Source organism: Pinus tabuliformis, chromosome 1_1 (assembly GCF_031772625.1).
Source record: "Pinus tabuliformis cultivar Carrire ecotype Pingquan chromosome 1_1, CPIR1, whole genome shotgun sequence".
In the NCBI taxonomy this organism is placed as follows: Eukaryota; Viridiplantae; Streptophyta; class Pinopsida; order Pinales; family Pinaceae; genus Pinus; species Pinus tabuliformis.
In genome coordinates, this window is record NC_142297.1 from 411,937,209 (window position 1) to 411,954,629 (window position 17,421).

Below are 17,421 nucleotides of genomic sequence, written 5' to 3' on the forward strand. Positions count from 1 at the left end.
ACATTACAAATTTGTCTGATTTTGAGAAAGGATCAATCAAAATTCTACAAATAGATGGATAAAATCTCAAGATTTTATCAAGAAATTATAAATTTGAATGAAAGGATTGATTCCTTAGTGGAAGGGGACAAATATATTAAAACCAGATTTTTGTTTATTCTTGACTGGGAGGAGGAATTTCAATCTGATGAAATTCCTAAAGTTTCCAAGACAGATAAAAGATTAATGCTTGCATCCTTGAACTGTAGAGAAGCAGAGGCCAGAGAAATAAGAGAATGGACTAAAAATGCTTAGCAATATGGGAGAAAGGAATTGATTTTATTGAAGAATTTGATCTTCCAGGTTCCAAGCCATTGAAAGAAGTTGTTCCAGGAGAATTGAAGTAGCCAGCAATAGAGTTCATCATTAAAGATCAAAGGGAGATTACTGGGATAAAAATATTAACACAACAAATTTTCTAGAAATTTTTACAATTTCCTTTTGAGCAAATTAAGCTCATTTCTAAATTTGGAAATAAATATCAGAAAAGAAAGAAAACGATCCAAAGTTTGATTGCAAATTGTCAAGTCAGCACAGATCAGTTCCATTCGATTCACTTCTCAGTAGTTTCCCAGGTTTATTCACAATGGGTAAAACATATCCAAATTCATGCACCACATCTATTGTTGAACCTAAAAGAAGAAGATTTTGAAGACAAGGAGGAGTTACCTTCTTTTTAGGGAAATATCAGTTGAACAATGATAGAATATGTATTTTTAGCAGTGTTGCAGTACTCGCGATAAAATCGTGATTTTATCGTAAAATCGCAGTTTTTTAAATCCAACGATAATATCGGCCGATAAATACCAATTTTTTTCGGCAATTTTTTCCAAATAATCACGATTCGATCACAAAAAATCGCCGGCTAAGAAAGCAGCGCATTTATAAGAGCAAAATACATGATTTTTTGGAAATCATTTGCACAGATAGCGGCACGCCGGTAGCGACGGGGTTTTGGAGTGACCTCTTGGTCGTTTGGGAGCTGAATCCGCTGATTGGAGGAGAAAAACGGAGTGAGAGCTAAGGAGGAGACGAATTTTCTCCATCAAACCGGTATGGGCACCAAAATTTTGTGTTTTGTAACTTTGTTTTGGTTTTTTTTATGTTTTTTGTTGGGTTTGGAATCTAGATAACCCATTGTTTATCAAAAGAATTCAATGGGTTATCAGATATTTTTGAATTGATTTGAATCTTGATGGGGTTTTTGTCATTTGATTTTTCATTTTCTTTGTTAAAATTTCTTAAATTGTCAAAAATTCCATGTGTTTTGTTATGCTACTCATGCATGTAATTTTTTTTTAGTTTTTGTAAATTGTAAGTTCGTAACTTGTAAATTGTAATCCTTATTTCGCCATAGGTTCACCGAATCACCATTCAACTTCAAAGTTCAAAGTCAAACATGCCAAGGAAATTGGACCCTCTGTGGGAATTTGGTGAACTTGATGGAGGGTTTGATAAAATAAACTTGTCTTGCAAGTTGTGTGGGCAGCATATGTCAGGGAGGGTTTACAGATTGAAATATCACCTTGCACAAATCCCTGGATTTGATGTAGGGCCTTGCACAAATACAAATCATGAAATCATCCGAAAAGCCATGAGATCATTGGAAAATTTAGAGCATAATAGAGAGGCCAAAGCAGAAATGAAGAAGCAACTAACAAAGTCTGTGTTAGGCTCAAGTGAATAAGGAAGTGGCACTGGTTCTACTTCAGCATCAATATCTACAACCAACCCGGTAGTTGCCTCATCATTTTTTGTTCATAGAACCACGCCTGGTTCACAGCCATCTATCACTTCAATGCTTTAAAAAACTGAGAAAGAACAAATTGACAAGTTGTTGGCCAAATTTCTCCGTTGGAGTGATATTCCTTTCAGCGTTACAAGGAATAATCCATTTTTCCAGCCTACCGTTGATGCTATTACAACTGTTGGCCCAGGGTACAAAATCCCTTCTTATGATGACTTTAGAGGCCGGATTCTTCAAAATGAAAAAGTTGACTGCACCAAAAGATTAAAGGAGTTTAGGGCATCATGGGCACAAACAGGATGTACTATGATGTCGGATGGTTGGACAGACCAAAAGGAGAGAACCCTTATAAAATTTTTGGTTAGTTGTCCCAAGGGGACCATGTTTATGAAATCTGCTGATGCATCTTCACATATCAAAGATGCAAAAACTTTATGTGATTTGCTGAATGTGTTTATTTTAGAGGTGGGTGCAAAACATGGTATCCAAGTCATAACGGACAATGCTGCAAATTATGTTGTTGCTGGCAGGATGCTTATAGAGAGGCATCCTACTTTATTTTGGACACCTTGTGCTGCACATTGTATTGATTTGATGTTGGAGGACATAGGGAAAATTTCCTTTGTCAAAGATACTGTTGAGTCATCAAAAAGCATTACAAAATTTATATATAACCATACATCTGTGCTTAGCTTGATGAGAAAATTCACCAAAAACAAAGAGTTGGTGCACCCCGCCATTACACGGTTTGCCACCAATTTCATATCTCTTCAATACCTCTTGAATTCTATGTGGGATGAGAAGAGTATGTTTCTTTCAGAGGAGTGGCGTGTTTTGACAATGAGACGTAAACCAGAGGGAGAGGCCATATGCAGACTAGTTTCATACCAGAAAGACTTATGGGCGGGAGTGCAGGAGGTGTGCACCGTTACTGAACCTTTGGTAAAGGTTCTTCAATTAGTTGATGGTGAGAAGCCCGCAATGGGCTATTTGTATGAGGCCATGGACAGGGCGAAAGAATCCATTCGGGCCTACTATGATGATAAGGGAGATGAGGGGTTTCAGAGACAACTCCTATGGGAAGTGATTGATGAACGATGGAACAACACACTCCATTGTCCCATTCATGCTGCAGGGATCTACCTGAACTCTGCATTTTCTTACCCATGTGGGTTCGTATTTGATGGTGAGATCATGGATGGATTCTTACCCTATGTTCAGAGGATGGTGCGATCTCTAGCAGAACGTACAGAAATATCCAAAGAAATTGAGACATACAAGATGGCAAGTGGCACATTTGGCTTTGACATGGCTATGACTGATAGGACAAATAAAATGCCAGGTGTTTTTTAGTTTGTTTCAAATTTCATTATCTCTTCAAGTTCATAACTTCATACTTTGATTCAACTTTCAAATTTCATTTTTTTCTTATGTTTATTTAAAATTTTATTTGTAATTTTGTTGTAGATGCATGGTGGAGAATGTATGGTGCCAGGTTACCCTTCTGCAAAAGGTTGCCATTCGAATCCTCAGCCAAACATGTAGCTCCTCAGGATGTGAGCGCAACTGGAGTGTATTTGAAAAAATACACAATAAGAAGGGCAACAGGTTAACACTTAAAATATTGCAAATTTCCAAATAATTTTTTGAATTCATTAAACAATATTTTTTTTATAATTATTCTTACATGATCTTTATACAGGTTGGAGTCCCAACGACTTAATGACATGATCTATGTCTACTACAATCTTCGATTGCGGGTGAGGCAACTTGAGAGGACACCTGATATGGAGGCCATCTCATTGGATGGGATTGACACCACTGTTGCATGGAGGGTTGAGACCAAGAGGCCTCTCACGGAGTCTGTTGATGATTGGTTAGTGCAGGAGGTAGTAGTGGAGGACGAGGTGACACCACCTGCTCGGGCTACCCCTACCACCAGTAGAGGACGTGGTCTACCTCCTATAGCTCCTAGTTCTTCAGCTTCTAGAGCGCAGCAGATTCCACTACCAACTCCACCAGCATCTACATCTAGAGGGAAAGGGAAAGCTATTGCATTTTCTCGCAAGAGGGGCAGAGGAAATCAATAGTATTAAACTTTAGTTGTTTGGTTCATTTCATTGTATATGACATTATGACTCATGAGATACATTATTATATTTTTTGTTGATATTTTGAGGCTGAGTTGGGAGTCATGAGTCAGGACTTACTATTCAGGACATGATTCACTATTATGTGTGATGTAGCACTAGAAATGATATTAAACATCTTATATATTAGTTCTTTTATCATATTTATGTGTCAATGTATTTATTTTATGTTGTAGATGCTTTAGATATTAAAAAAATTGAAAAAAAAATGAATATTTTTGTATGTTACGATTTTTTCCCGATTTTTACCGATTTTTCCCGATTTTTATGATTTTTTCTGATTTTTTCCCCGTGCCGATAATATCCCAATAACGATTACTGCAACATTGATTTTTAGAAGTCGATCTTTACTTTAAAAAAATCTTTTTGATTTTCTTGTTTTCAAGGACTTATCCTATTTTTTGAAGCATATCCTATTTTTTCAAGTATTTATAGAACCTCTTACATTGGTGTAAGGGGTGGAGAAATTGTGAAGACATGAGACTTGCATTTTTGAATCAATTTTGAAGTTACAACTTTTTTGAAGACCAATTTCAAATTTAATGTGTTGTGAGCTATGAGATTAATGTCTGGATATATTTTTAATTCCTTAATGGATGCATCTGGTATTACTCTTTAACTTGTGCATATTTATTTCTGAATGAATATTTGATTATTTTGTTTAAACATTTCTTTGGACATGTTACAGTCTACATCTATTATCAGCAAAAGTTATGAATTGTTAACTTTTTGTTATCTTCCTATCTGATGATTGAAATCTGATATTCAAAAGATAGAATCTTATTTGCTCTCGTTTACGAGATAGTGTTCTTTCTTAAATTCTTCTAGTTAATGTATGCATATTTATTCCAAAAAAATATATACAAATTAGTTTGAATAGGATGAAAACCTGATAGAATATACTTTTTTGTGTGGTTAGCTGGACCCAAAATCTAGTCAGATTTAAACAAACATGATATTTCACGTCGTTTATTATGTTCAATGGAATCCTCTATCCCATGTTGTTCAAATTGATTTCATCCAACCAGTAGTTTGTTTATATTTTTGCAGATAAACCATAGTTTCTTTTAATTAGTTTAACATCTTTTAAATTTTTAGTTCAAGTTAGTATAGGGAATGGAGCCTTAGTTTCGAAGAGTATACGGCTATCTAAACGAAAAAGGGTCTAATTGGGACTTTGATCGGGCAAATACTCATTCGTTACAGGAGGAATTCTTCCGCCTGTCAACACTGCGTATGCTCCAAATCACAATATCACAATGCTTGATATGCTCCAAAACTTCTCAAGTCATTAAAGCCTTCAGCCAATCCTCCAAGGGCTTTTACAAGAGGTTTTTCAAATGCTTTCAATAGTCAAAGACACCTCAGATCAATGAGCTACCTCAAGCAGTTTTACGTTGTCCCTCAAGATAGCTTTTCCAACCACGGGTTTATAATCTAGCAGAAAAATCACAATAAATAGGTTGGTTTGTATGTGACTTTACAGGCCCGCAATAGAGATTTCCAAGAGGGATATTGCCCATGTCTTCAAAGTTTCACACTGGTTGGTTTCTAATCACAAGATTGAAGATCCAAAAAAAATCTTTGTCAGAAGATCTCAAAAAATACTCCTCGCAGTCCACAGGTCCAAAATTTTCCCTTTGTTGCAGGTCCAAGAAATATCGTTGTTCCAAAAAAAAATATCACAGGTCAGCTGGTAAATTTGCTGGTCAAAAAGGATATTCTTTCATTGTTGCTTGTCCAAGAACTATTTCAACATCCGTTGATCCAAAAAATTATTTTTGTTACAGGTTCGTTGGTCTTTTATCAGTTCACGAGTTGTGTAATAGTCTTCAAGTTGTTCTCATTTATTTTGATCTGCAATGGACCAATGTATCTTGCTCTATGATAGATATTCCAAACAATTGACTTTACATGTTATTTATATTCTTTTAACTGTCAAATTGATATGTATGGAGGGAAGTCAACATGTGAGTGGAAAGGTCTACATAAGGAGTGTATTTTTCTTTAGAAATAGAATAGTATATGTTGGAAGGAATTTATGTGCATGTACTTAGGGTATTACGGGACTTTGTAATAAAGCTTTTTTTTAATAATGTATGATAGTGTATTGAAGCATAATGTAAGATAATATATGGTAACATAGGATAATGTATGGTACTGTAAATGCATGCTTAGGGTTTTGGAATTTTATAGGAAGGTTTAGAATTTAAGATTTTTAATTTTTTTATGAAGTCAAATGAATATTATTTAGGGCTAGATTTTAGGAATTTTAGAGTTAGGGTATTAGGAGCAAGAATTTAGGATTTTGACAAGATTAGGGTTTTTAGGGTTTTATAAAAATAGGGTTAGGGATAGATCTTTAATTAGGCTCATGCTCAAGAAATACTAGGGTTTCATCAATTTCATTAATGTCAGAATTTCATGTATTTAGGATCTAGGATTCGCTGACCAAGGATTTAAGCAACATCTAGGGTTAGGGCATCAAGAATTTGGCACCTTAGGGTTTCTTTACAAGCAATGAAATGGTTAGGGCATCAACAAGGGCATTAGCATAGATCTAGGGTTTCCATTATCTTCAATAATGACATTACTCTATTGACATCAATGACAACCTTAACCAGTGTTGATAATATCGCCGAGATATCGGCGATATTCGTAAATATCGCGCTATTTTCTGCCAAACGAGATATCGCCACCCAAATATCGCGATATTTTCCCGTTTTTAAAATCTCGCGAGAAATCCGATATTTCGGCGATATATTCCAAAATATCGCGCGACGACCATAAATATCGCGGCTGACTGTTAAAACAATACGCGCGGGCTGTATAAAGCGATTTTTGGTCTTTGTGTTAAGTCATTTTGGTTTTTTCTGAGCGCTGGAAGGTTGCTGCGAAGGAGGCCCGAGGGTTTGAAGTTTGAAGTGACTGAACGTTGATTCTATATTCTCTGCTGTGGTGTGACTGTAATCCAGCTCAAGATTTTCCGTGGAAGAAGAAGACCGAAACTCTGCCTTCATTACAGACCTTGACCGAGCTGCTCAAAGAGGATTTTGTGGACAAGTGAAGGAGGGTGGACTTGTCATACAGGTACCTTAAACGTAACAGAGTTTTCAGGGCTTTACTTTAAGTTTATAGTTTATACACGTTACGTTTATTATCAACACTGCTGAAACGACATGTCTTAAGATATTGACCCCATTCAGGGCTTTACTATATCCGTCAAGTGACATTTCCCAAGAAATTGACCCTGTTCAGGGCCTCACGTTATCCCCAAAGCAATTTCCCAAGAGCTTGACCCCATTCCAGACGAAAAAAGGATTTGCTGGTAACCGTAAACCCATACAAAATGAACATGGAATCTGACATAAGCTAGTTGTGTTTAACACAAAATTATAACCCACTGAATAGATAATATTTGGCATTTGTCATGGTTTGAATGCTGAACTAGTTAGTGATAAGTTATAAGTTATAAGTCTTTGATAGCTGTAGGATAACAATGACAACAACGTAAGGAATGGCAGCGTTCTAATTTCTGCAATATGACAGTGCTCTATGTTCCAGCGACTCAGTAACTTTGATCATCAAAAGAACAATAATCATTTGTAAATTGTGATGACAGTGAGACGTGACCTGGTTGGAAATGTTCTTGTCATACTAGTAACTACAGTGATCAACAAGAATGTTCTTGTCATACTACAGTCACTGTTTGACACTGTTAAATTCAAAATTCTGTATACATGTAGTACAGTGATCAACAAGAAAGCAAGAAAGCAATCTATGTCACTGTCATCATGAGTCATAACAGTTATATATTTTTAATTTTTTACACTACACTTCAACAGTCAACTTGTATTACACTTCAACAGTCAACTTGTATTACACTTCTATTCAACAGTCAAGTTAAAACTGTTTTGTAATGATGTGGTTATTTGAATTTTGTAATTTGAAAATTTCGTATTACTTATAAAGTTACTAATTCCAAATTTTTTTTGGTGTTGTAGGTTTCCTTTTGAGTTAGCCCACTACAAAATACAAATATGCCAAAAGCCTTGGACCCATTTTGGGAGTATGGGACCCCTGATGGTGGGACAAATCGTGCATATCTTTCATGCAAATTGTGTGGGACCCAGATGACAGGTGGGGTTACACGACTGAAATACCATCTTGCTAGACTCACTGGACATGATGTTGGCATTTGTACAGTTTCTAGTCCGGAGCTTATACAAAAAGCTCTTGAGGCAATTGAAGAAAAGGACAGAAAGAAGGAAGAGGCGGAAAGAAACAAAGCTGAACGTGCAGGTAGATCTTTCGGGATATGTTCTCCTGATTTTGGTGTTGAGAGTAGTGGGCCTACTGGCCCTAGTGGGAGGGGCTCCACAACTGGCACACCATCACATGCTACTGCTAGTGTGAATGCGAGGTCATCATTTTTTGTTCCACGAACAGGAGCTGGAGCACAACCTGGCATAAAATCGCTTGTTAAAAAAAAGGAGAAGCAAGAAGCAGATAGAGTCATGGGGAGGTGTATTTTTTGGAGCGACTTACCTCTCAGCATCACGAAAACCAATCCATATTGGCAGCCAATGTGTGATGTTATTGCTGTTGTGGGCCCAGGGTACAAAATTGCCACATATGAGGAGTTGCGGGGGCCAATTCTTCAAGCAGAAAAACAGGACATCAACTCTAGATTGGCGGAGTTGAAAAAGACATGGGAAGTCACTAGATGCACAGTGATGTCTGATGGTTGGACAGATAGGAAGGGTAGGACCCTTCTAAATTTCTTGGTACATTGTCCTAAAGGTACCATGTTTATTAAATCGTTGGATGCATCAGAACATATCAAAGATGCAGCAACGATATGTGAGTTGTTAGATGGGTTCATTCGGGAGATTGGTGTGCAGAATGTGGTGCAAGTCATAACAGACAATGCAGCTAATTATGTGTCTGCCGGCAGAATGCTTATGGAGAGGCATCCCACATTGTTCTGGACTCCATGTGCAGCGCATTGTCTTGATTTGTTGCTTGAGGATATGGGGAAACTCTCCTTCATCAAGGAGGCAGTTGATATGGCTAGGGGCATCCCCAAGTTTATTTATAACCATGCTTTTGTTCTTAGCCTTATGAGGAGGTTCACTAGAAACAAGGACTTGAGGCGTCCTGCCATCACACGTTTTGCCACAACCTTTATTACTCTTCAGTCTTTGCTTCGATGTCAGTTCGAGTTGAAGCAAATGTTTGTGTCTGATGATTGGCGTAATTGTAGATACAGTAGGAGACCTGATGGGAGAGCCATTGCAAAAATGGTGTACTCTGAGACATTTTGGCGTGGAGTACAAGAAGCATGTGCAGTTAGCGAACCTATAGTAAAGGTTCTTAGATTGGTGGATGGAGAGAAGCCTGCAATGCCTTATTTGTATGAGGGCATGGATAGGGCCAAGGAGGCCATTCGTTCCTATTATGCAGACAAGGGTTCTGCTAGCCTTGATAGGCAGATGATGTTATGGGATGTGATCGATAGTCGGTGGACAGGGATGCTTCATCGACCCATTCATGCAGCAGCACTCTTCCTCAACCCTGCATTTTCATACAAATGCAACTTTGATTTTGATGGCGAGGTGATGGAAGGGCTCCATTCCTGTATTCAGAGGATGGTACCTGATTCTGAGCTTCGTAGCAAAATCAAGCGCGAGGTACAGTGTTATCAGGATTGTGTTGGCCTATTTGGCTTTGATGATGCCATTAGGGAAAGGGCCCTCTTCATGCCACGTAAGTGACAAGTCATCACTCATTAGAAATTAGAAATTTGAATTTAATTATGTTTTAACTTTTAACTTTTAACTTTTCAGTTTTTGAAATTTTTATTTCATTATTTTGTTGTAGATATTTGGTGGCGAAGCTATGGTGCAAGGGCACCAAATTTGCAAAAATTGGCTATACGAATCTTGAGTCAAACATGTAGCTCTTCAGGGTGTGAGCGCAATTGGAGTGTATTTGAGAAAATACACGCCAAAAAGCGCAACAGGTATAACTTTGAACTCAAGCCTTCAGTTGAGCAATTACACTTATTGTAATTTTTAATTTTTAATTTATGACCTTCAAGTGTCAAGAGTCAAGAGTCAAGACTCATTACTTTTTTTGACACTCTTACAGGTTGGAGTTCGCACGCCTCAACGATTTGGTGTATGTGCATTACAACATCCGACTTCGAGTGAGGCAAATAGAATCACCAGTGGATCCAGATGCCATTTCCTTAGACAATATTGATGTATTGTCTCCATGGAGGGTGGAGTCTGAGGAGCCCATATTGGAGGAGTCACCTTCATGGTTAGAGCCAGTGGCAGATAATCCATTAGAGCAGGGGCAGCAAGAGGAGGACTCGGAGTCAGAGGAGCAGCAACACTTAGAGGAGGAGCAGGAGGAGCAGGAGGAGGAGGACACTGCGGAAGCATCAGCATCAACACCATCTGCTATAGATATGGGAGAGCATAGCTCCATGCCTAGCACTCATTATTTGACATTAGGTGCAGAGGCAGTGTCAGGGCCTTCTACTACTAGGGGCAGGCCTGGCAAACAGCCCATCATGTTTTCCCGTAAAAGGGGGAGAGGGCAGTAGATAGATAGCTGCTAGTTTTATTTGTTATGCTACATGTAACTCATGATGATGAGATACTTTTATTATTATATGTGATGTTATTTTGTATTGGTTCTCCACATTTGAGTCCTTGAATGGACAATTATCAGGGATTAGCACGATTTGGTATCGCCTTTGATATATCATTTCTATTTGACATCATATATATCAGTGTTTTTTCATATTTATGTGCCAATGTGTTTATTTCATGTTGTTGTTGCTTTATATGTTTAAAAATCTGAAAAAAATGAATATATTATGCATTTTTTATGCTTGCCGATATTTTGCCGATATTTTCGCCAATATTGCCGATAAGATATTTTTTGGACCCTCGCCAATATTTTCCCGATACCGATATTATCAACACTGACCTTAACCAATATGTACTTACTTAACGATGAGAGAGAAAGTTGTTGCAAGTACATCTTCAAGAATGTCCTGTTGACCATTGAATGCCTGAGGATATGTCAGAGTATTCATGTACCATCAGAGTTCATATATCATCAGAGCTATTTAACTCTATCTTTTTCTTCTCATCTTCTTCTATATTTTACTCAAATTTCACAAGCCTTACAGGGATGATGTAAAAAAAAGTTAGTATGATGAATTGAGTCATGTAACAGGCCTAGGCAACTTGGGGCATTGTCATCAAGTGAGTTTACTCTGGGAGGTTTTTTTACTTGATTAATTATTAGGTACTTTCGAGCACTTAATAATTAATTGAGTTTTTTCCTCCAAGCATAACCCCAAAGCCGGAGTGCGGCTTGGTGGAAAGGCCTTAGCAGAGTCATTGTGTATTACCATATACTAGATCACTCGAAAAATTTCACGAAATTTGATTAGGTTTAGGAGTCAAATTTTTAATTTTTTAAATTTCCCGCAAGGTAGAAAATTTAATAAATTCTAATTGTAAAATGCAATAAGTGATGTTTGTTACCCACCATTCTGTGGGTGATATCCCTAGGAGAAAATTTATTTCTCCAAGATGGTCCTCAGTCGGCAACCAACAACCCCTTGCAGCCACCAACTAGCTCATTATGCCATTTCTCCGCCACCTAAGCCAACCATGTGGTCCCTCGCCCATCTGCCATGATCGTATGTTTGAAGTTGGGCATCCCAAACCTAAAGGTATGCCTTGTCATTTGGCAATTGAGTATTGTAGTTTGCTTATCATGGACACTTCTAAGCATGGATTAATGGGGGGATTCGGGATAAAGAATGGGCTAGGTCTATTCTCATGTCTCCTAGACCCCTTTTGGATATTAACCTTGGATTCCAGTCCAGTGGGATCTTTTTTACTAACCATTTGGCTTTAGGGATGGTATTTTACGGGAAACCTTGATTTTGGTCGCGTGGTCCCGCTCTCTTATCCGCATATATTACCCCCTTTCCACTCATTATTACCCCATTCATCATTTCTCTCGCCTGGGTCCACATTCCTCCACTAGGTCCACAGAGAGTTAGCTCAACCCTTCCCCTTGCCCCCCCACCTTGGATTAGGCCTGGAATGATGCCCTAGAGGTTCATGCAACTAAAAAAGAAAGATAAAATCATATTTGGCCACATTCAATAAGAAAATATACCACAAAATGCAAAAGATGGTCGGGACAAACACATTTAGCACGTGGGCAAAAGCCAATACATGAGCTCTACCCCATCATCATGGCCATCATCCTGGTTCCTGCAGGTTCTTTGAGCTTCCTTCATCATTTAGGAACCCATGATTGTCCCAACCCCTAGTGGGCAATGAACCACCCTACCATAAAAGGGGGTATTTGTTAGGATATTCCGACCCATAGGAAATAGTTAAGTATAACTTCGTCTATTGTAGAGTTAGGTACAGTGTGTTTCTTTACTATGTACTTTTGTAACTTACAATCCGACGGTCACGATATGTAGTGATTTGATGGTTCATTCTCTCATCGCTCTTGCCGACACTTGATCCGTGGCTTAACAACCAATTGGTCCATGACCTCTATTTAAAGAGCATGGAGGGTCATTTGTAGGGTAACCGTTCATGAGAGAAGCTTATGTAAAATTTCATTCTTTTATTTATAAATTGCCTAAAGTGGTCGCATTGGCTCAGGCTGTGGACTGTTTCCCTCTTTGAAGGTTTTAACCACGTCAAGAATATTGGTGTATTGATCTGTGATCTGTTTGTGAGCGGTGTCCTTTGGTGTTTTATCTGAGGAACTTACCCTGTAAATTCCTACATGGTATCAGAGCAATTTGAGGGCCGCATCCATTGGTGATCCAAATCGGAAGCCGGGACAGCTGCATCCGACTGTCATTTCCTAGCTCTATTGTTTCTGACTGCTTTCGGTCCGAGAGGGTTGCTCTATTGTTTTAGGAGCATCTGTTCCAGTGAGGAACCCATTTCGTTTCACACAAAAAGGTTTCCGGTAACCCTAGCTACGTCATTTTTAAGATCTGGAAGTATACAATCTTTTTTGCAATTTTAGCTATTCATCTCTCTGTTTATTTCGGTTTATTTAGCTCTCAGTTTTTTATTACCAGATCTATACCTTTCATTTCTGCGTATGCTCTTTGCCCCGTGACTCTATGCGATCTGGGCAAATCAGAAACAGAAAGGAGGACTTTTCTCATGCGTATGCTCTTTTCCACTGCACCTTAGTGTGATCTCGAAAAATCAGAAACATTGAGGAAAATATTTAGTTTCCGGCGAAAGCTAACTTCAAGCCATAAGGTTTGGTTTTTTTTGCATGTCTGTGTTGGGTTGTGTGGTTTTTTGTTTTGTAGGCAAAAAGAGTCTTTTCAAGTAAGCACGCACCCCAAAGCTTCAGTGACTAAAATAAAATAAAATAAAATAAAAACCTCTTTCTTCTTTTCCAAAAATTACTAACCTTTTAAACTAACTCACTTGGTGCAAAGTTACTTTATGAGAATAGAGGTCTTGGGTTCAAGTCTTTCTTTTTGTTGAGTTAATTTTTCAAAAAGCACATGTAACTTATGTTTTAAAATTACTTTATGTAAAAGTGTTCTCACCCATTATAAAAAGTGAGTCACTTATAATTCCAAGGTCTCTTTATCTTTTATTTAAGTTACAATTTAGTGCGTAGCTCATAAAGTACAATTGTAAAAGTGACTTTCACTTATTTATAGAAGTGAGTCACATAAAATCTTTTTTTTAAGTGAGCTAATTAGATTAAGTTTGGAAGGGGTGGGGGGGAGGGGGAATTTTTTTTAAATATAACATTATCATTCATTTCTGCCATTCATGCATTTCGTCGGCATCTTCAACAATTTTTCTTCAAAAAGTCATAACTTCTTCATCCGGAAGCCGTTTTCAGAGCCATTTTTTTTAATCAGCCTAATTTTTCAAGCTCTTTCCATTGGAACACTTAGTTTCAGCATCTACAGCTTCAGTTTCTATTAAAATGAAAAGTCCATGCCAAGTTATTCTTGACAGCACCAACTACTTCCAATGGTGGTCCTACATTGTGGATTTACTGAGAAGCAAAGGTCTTTACTGAATAGCCTCAGGCCAAGAAACTATACCTATAGATGAAGATAAGGCAATCAAATGGGAAAATAGGCAAGATCAAGCACGTGGGCTAATAGGGGTGTCTATTTATCCCGACCTTAGATTCCATATTGCAGAACTTGATACCCCTAATGAAGCAATGAAACAGCTTACTAAAGTTTTTGGAATTAAAAATGAGATTAGAGCCCATCAACTCGACAATGAGCTGCTTACGTTGGACCCCAATAATTTTTCTTCCATTGAAGATTTTTTGTCCAAGTTCAAGACCCTTAGACTTCTCTTGGAAGGTGTTAAGGTTAAGAAAGAAGATGGTAGACTTATCTATTCCATTCTTACTAAGTTGGGACCAACCTACTCTGTGTTTGTTTCCACCTTCCATTCTACTAGGGAAGCATTTATTTCTAAAGGACAAGACTACAAGTCCCCCTCTTTTGATGTCTTTTGTGGTTCTTTAATAAGAGAACAAGAAAAACTCTTACATCTTGGTCTTCTTAATCTTGGAAACTCTTCTAAAAAAGCCTTAGCACCCAGCAGCAACCAAATTCAAAGAATCCTAAGAAGTAGTATCCTAAAAAGAATGGTCCTAAACCAAACAAGGGTCCTAAGCAATTTCACTCTCAAAATGAAAAATCATTTCAACAAAATGATAAGGCAAATAAAAACAAAGGGAAGAACGCTGACAGACATTGCAACTTTTGTAATCGAGATGGCCACTTAGAATCGAAATGCTTTAGGAAGATGGAAGCCTTGGAAGCAGCAATGAAGAAACATAACATCCATTTGGAGCACTCTTCAATTTCATCTTCAGGAATTTCACATTCTGCATGTGGTTGTCAAGCATCTCGGTCTGGTTATGCACTAAATGTATCTTCTTCTTCTCATTCTTATGAGTGGCTCATTGATTTTGGAGCTTCTTATCACATGGCCAAAAACAAAGCCATGTATTCTTCTTTAAATGATTTATAACACCAAAAATATATATGTTAGTGATCATAGATCTCTTAGTGTTGTAGGGACTGGAACTATTCATCTAGACAATGGTCAATTTAATGATGTATTATGTGTTCCAACCTTATCCTGCAACCTTCTATCTGTATATCAGATAACTCATTCAGGTGAAAGTAAAATCGTTGAATTCTCACCACATGATGTTGTAATTAAGGACCTAAGAGATTCTAGACAGATTTTAGCTATTGGCATTGCTGATGATTCTACAAGGTTGTATAAGTTTAACAACTTTGGGTCATCAATTCTTCCCTCGGTATTTGTTACTCATAATGATGAAGTGAGCAAACTTTGGCATGAGCGATTTGGTCATTTAAACTATCGCTCCCTTCAAAATCTATGTAAAGAAAGTATGGTGACAGGTCTTCCTATGGTATCTTGCAAAGATTGTGTTTATCCCGGTTATGCACTCCGAAAACATCATCAGGGTAGTTTTGAAAAACGTGCCTCTTGGCAAGCCTCAGCCCCTTTACAGCTTGTGCATAGTGATTTATGTGGTCCACTTCTAGTTGTTTCATTCTCTAGCTACAATTATTTCTTAACTTTCATTGATGATTTCTCCAGACGCACTTGGGTATACTTCTTCAAACTCATGAGTGAAGTCTTTAACATGTCCTTGGCCTTTAAGGCCTTTGTTGAGAAACAATCTGGACATCAAATTATTAAGCTAAAATCCAATAATGGCGGAGAATATGTTAACAACAAATTCATCAACTTTTGCACTGAGCATGGAATTTAAATGCCACATATTGTTCCATATATTCCACAACAAAATGGTGTAGCTAAAAGGAAGAATCGCACCTTAAAGGAAATGGCTAATTGTATGTTTCAATCTGAAGGACTTAGTCTTAATTTTTGAGCAAAAGCAATTAATTGTGCAAATTACATAGTAAATCGCACTCCTACTAAGGTTTTAAAGAATATCACTCTAAAAGAAGCATGGAGCTCAATTAAACCAGATGTAAGTCACTTTCGTGCTTTTGGAATCGAAGCATGGGCCCATATTCCGGATGAGAAACATAAAGCTTTAGAACTTAAGAGTGAAAAATGTATTTTTGTTGGATATTCTGAAGATGTCAAAGGATATAGACTTATTCCACTTAAGTCCAAAAATGTTATCATTAGAAGATATGTAAAGTTTGCTGAAAATATATCAGGCTATGAGCCTAGTTCGGCGAATGTGCCACCTCTCTCTATCGCTTCTACTTCTGAAAACATTTCTTCTTCAAATGATGACCATGAGGATGACAATCCTCCCCCACCTTCTCAAGATCCTCCTTCAGCTCCTCAGCGTCCAAAATGGGTCCGTGCTACTTGGGATGCAGCATGTTCTCTTGCAGGTGATCCTACAGTTCAGCAACATACACGTTCTCAATTCGATAGAGCCTCTTCTTTACCGGCTCAAGCTTTAGCAAATTATGATCTTGACACCTTTGCAGAAGCTTCAGGCCATCCAGATTGGGACACAGCTATGAATGAAGAATATCGTTCATTATTGGCAAATGATACATGGAATCTTGTTCCTCTTCCAAAGGGACGAAAACTTGTTAGATGCAAATGGGTTTACAGAACCAAGTATGGACCAGATGGAAAAGTTGATAAACATAAAGCTCGTCTTGTTGCTAAGGGTTTTTCACAAGTTGAAAGCATTGACTATACTGAAACCTTCTCCCCTGTTGCCAAAATGAACTCTATCTACCTTGTTCTTTCCCTTGCTGCCTCTTACAAATGCGAAGTCCATCAAATGGATGTTAAATCTGCCTTTTTGCATGGGGACTTGCATGAAGAAATCTATATGGAACAATCTCCAGGCTTTATACAACCAGACTCCAGCCTTGTATGTCGGCTTAAAAAATCTCTTTATGGTCTCAAGCAAGCCCCTCAGGCTTGGTATGCTAAAATGGATAGCTTTCTTTTAGATATTGGCTTTTCTACGTGCCATTCTGACAATACTATCTACACCAAGAAAGTGGGTAAGTCTCTTATCATTCTTGTTCTTTATGTTGATGATCTTATCCTTACTAGTAATGATCCCAACCTTATAAACCATGTGAAGTCCAGCCTTAAAAAGAAGTTTGAAATGACAGACTTAGGACACTTGCATTATTTTCTTGGTCTTCAAGTCTTGCAATCCAAGGAAGGTATTTCCCTTTCCCAATCCAAGTATGCCTGTGATCTTCTATGCTACTTTCACATGGAAGACTGTAAGCCAACCCCTTCTCCCTTTCAGTCTGGAGCCAAACTTTTAGTCACTTGTACTTCCCCTGAAGTTGATGCTACCTTATATCGTCAGCTTGTAGGAAAACTTTTGTATTTGACCCATACTCGTTCTGACCTTTCC

At 37.9% G+C, this 17,421-nt stretch overlaps 2 protein-coding genes across 2 annotated transcripts in view; one reads left to right on the plus strand and one right to left on the minus strand.

Annotated features, from left to right (window-relative positions):
• The window catches only part of LOC149213437 (uncharacterized), a 231,472-nt gene that overhangs the window by 39,881 nt on the left and 174,170 nt on the right, over window positions 1–17,421 (minus strand). The gene's annotated exons all lie outside the window — the stretch shown is intronic.
• On the plus strand, window positions 9,224–10,736 carry LOC149213438 (uncharacterized). Its single transcript, XM_089390758.1, has 3 exons — window positions 9,224–9,705; window positions 9,820–9,961; window positions 10,090–10,736. The coding sequence occupies exons 1-3, from the start codon at window positions 9,240–9,242 to the stop codon at window positions 10,550–10,552; spliced, it is 1,071 nt and encodes a 356-aa protein (XP_089246884.1). The 5' UTR covers window positions 9,224–9,239; the 3' UTR covers window positions 10,553–10,736.

What these genes read in the sequence shown, in the direction of transcription:
- LOC149213438 (XM_089390758.1), top strand. Translation starts at nt 9,240, where the DNA reads ATGGTGTACTCTGAGACATTTTGGCGTGGAGTACAAGAAGCATGTGCA. An exon ending in AAGGGCCCTCTTCATGCCAC is followed by an intron (nt 9,706 to 9,819) that starts GTAAGTGACAAG and finishes ATTTTGTTGTAG; the next exon opens with ATATTTGGTGGCGAAGCTAT. An exon ending in CACGCCAAAAAGCGCAACAG is followed by an intron (nt 9,962 to 10,089) that starts GTATAACTTTGA and finishes ACACTCTTACAG; the next exon opens with GTTGGAGTTCGCACGCCTCA.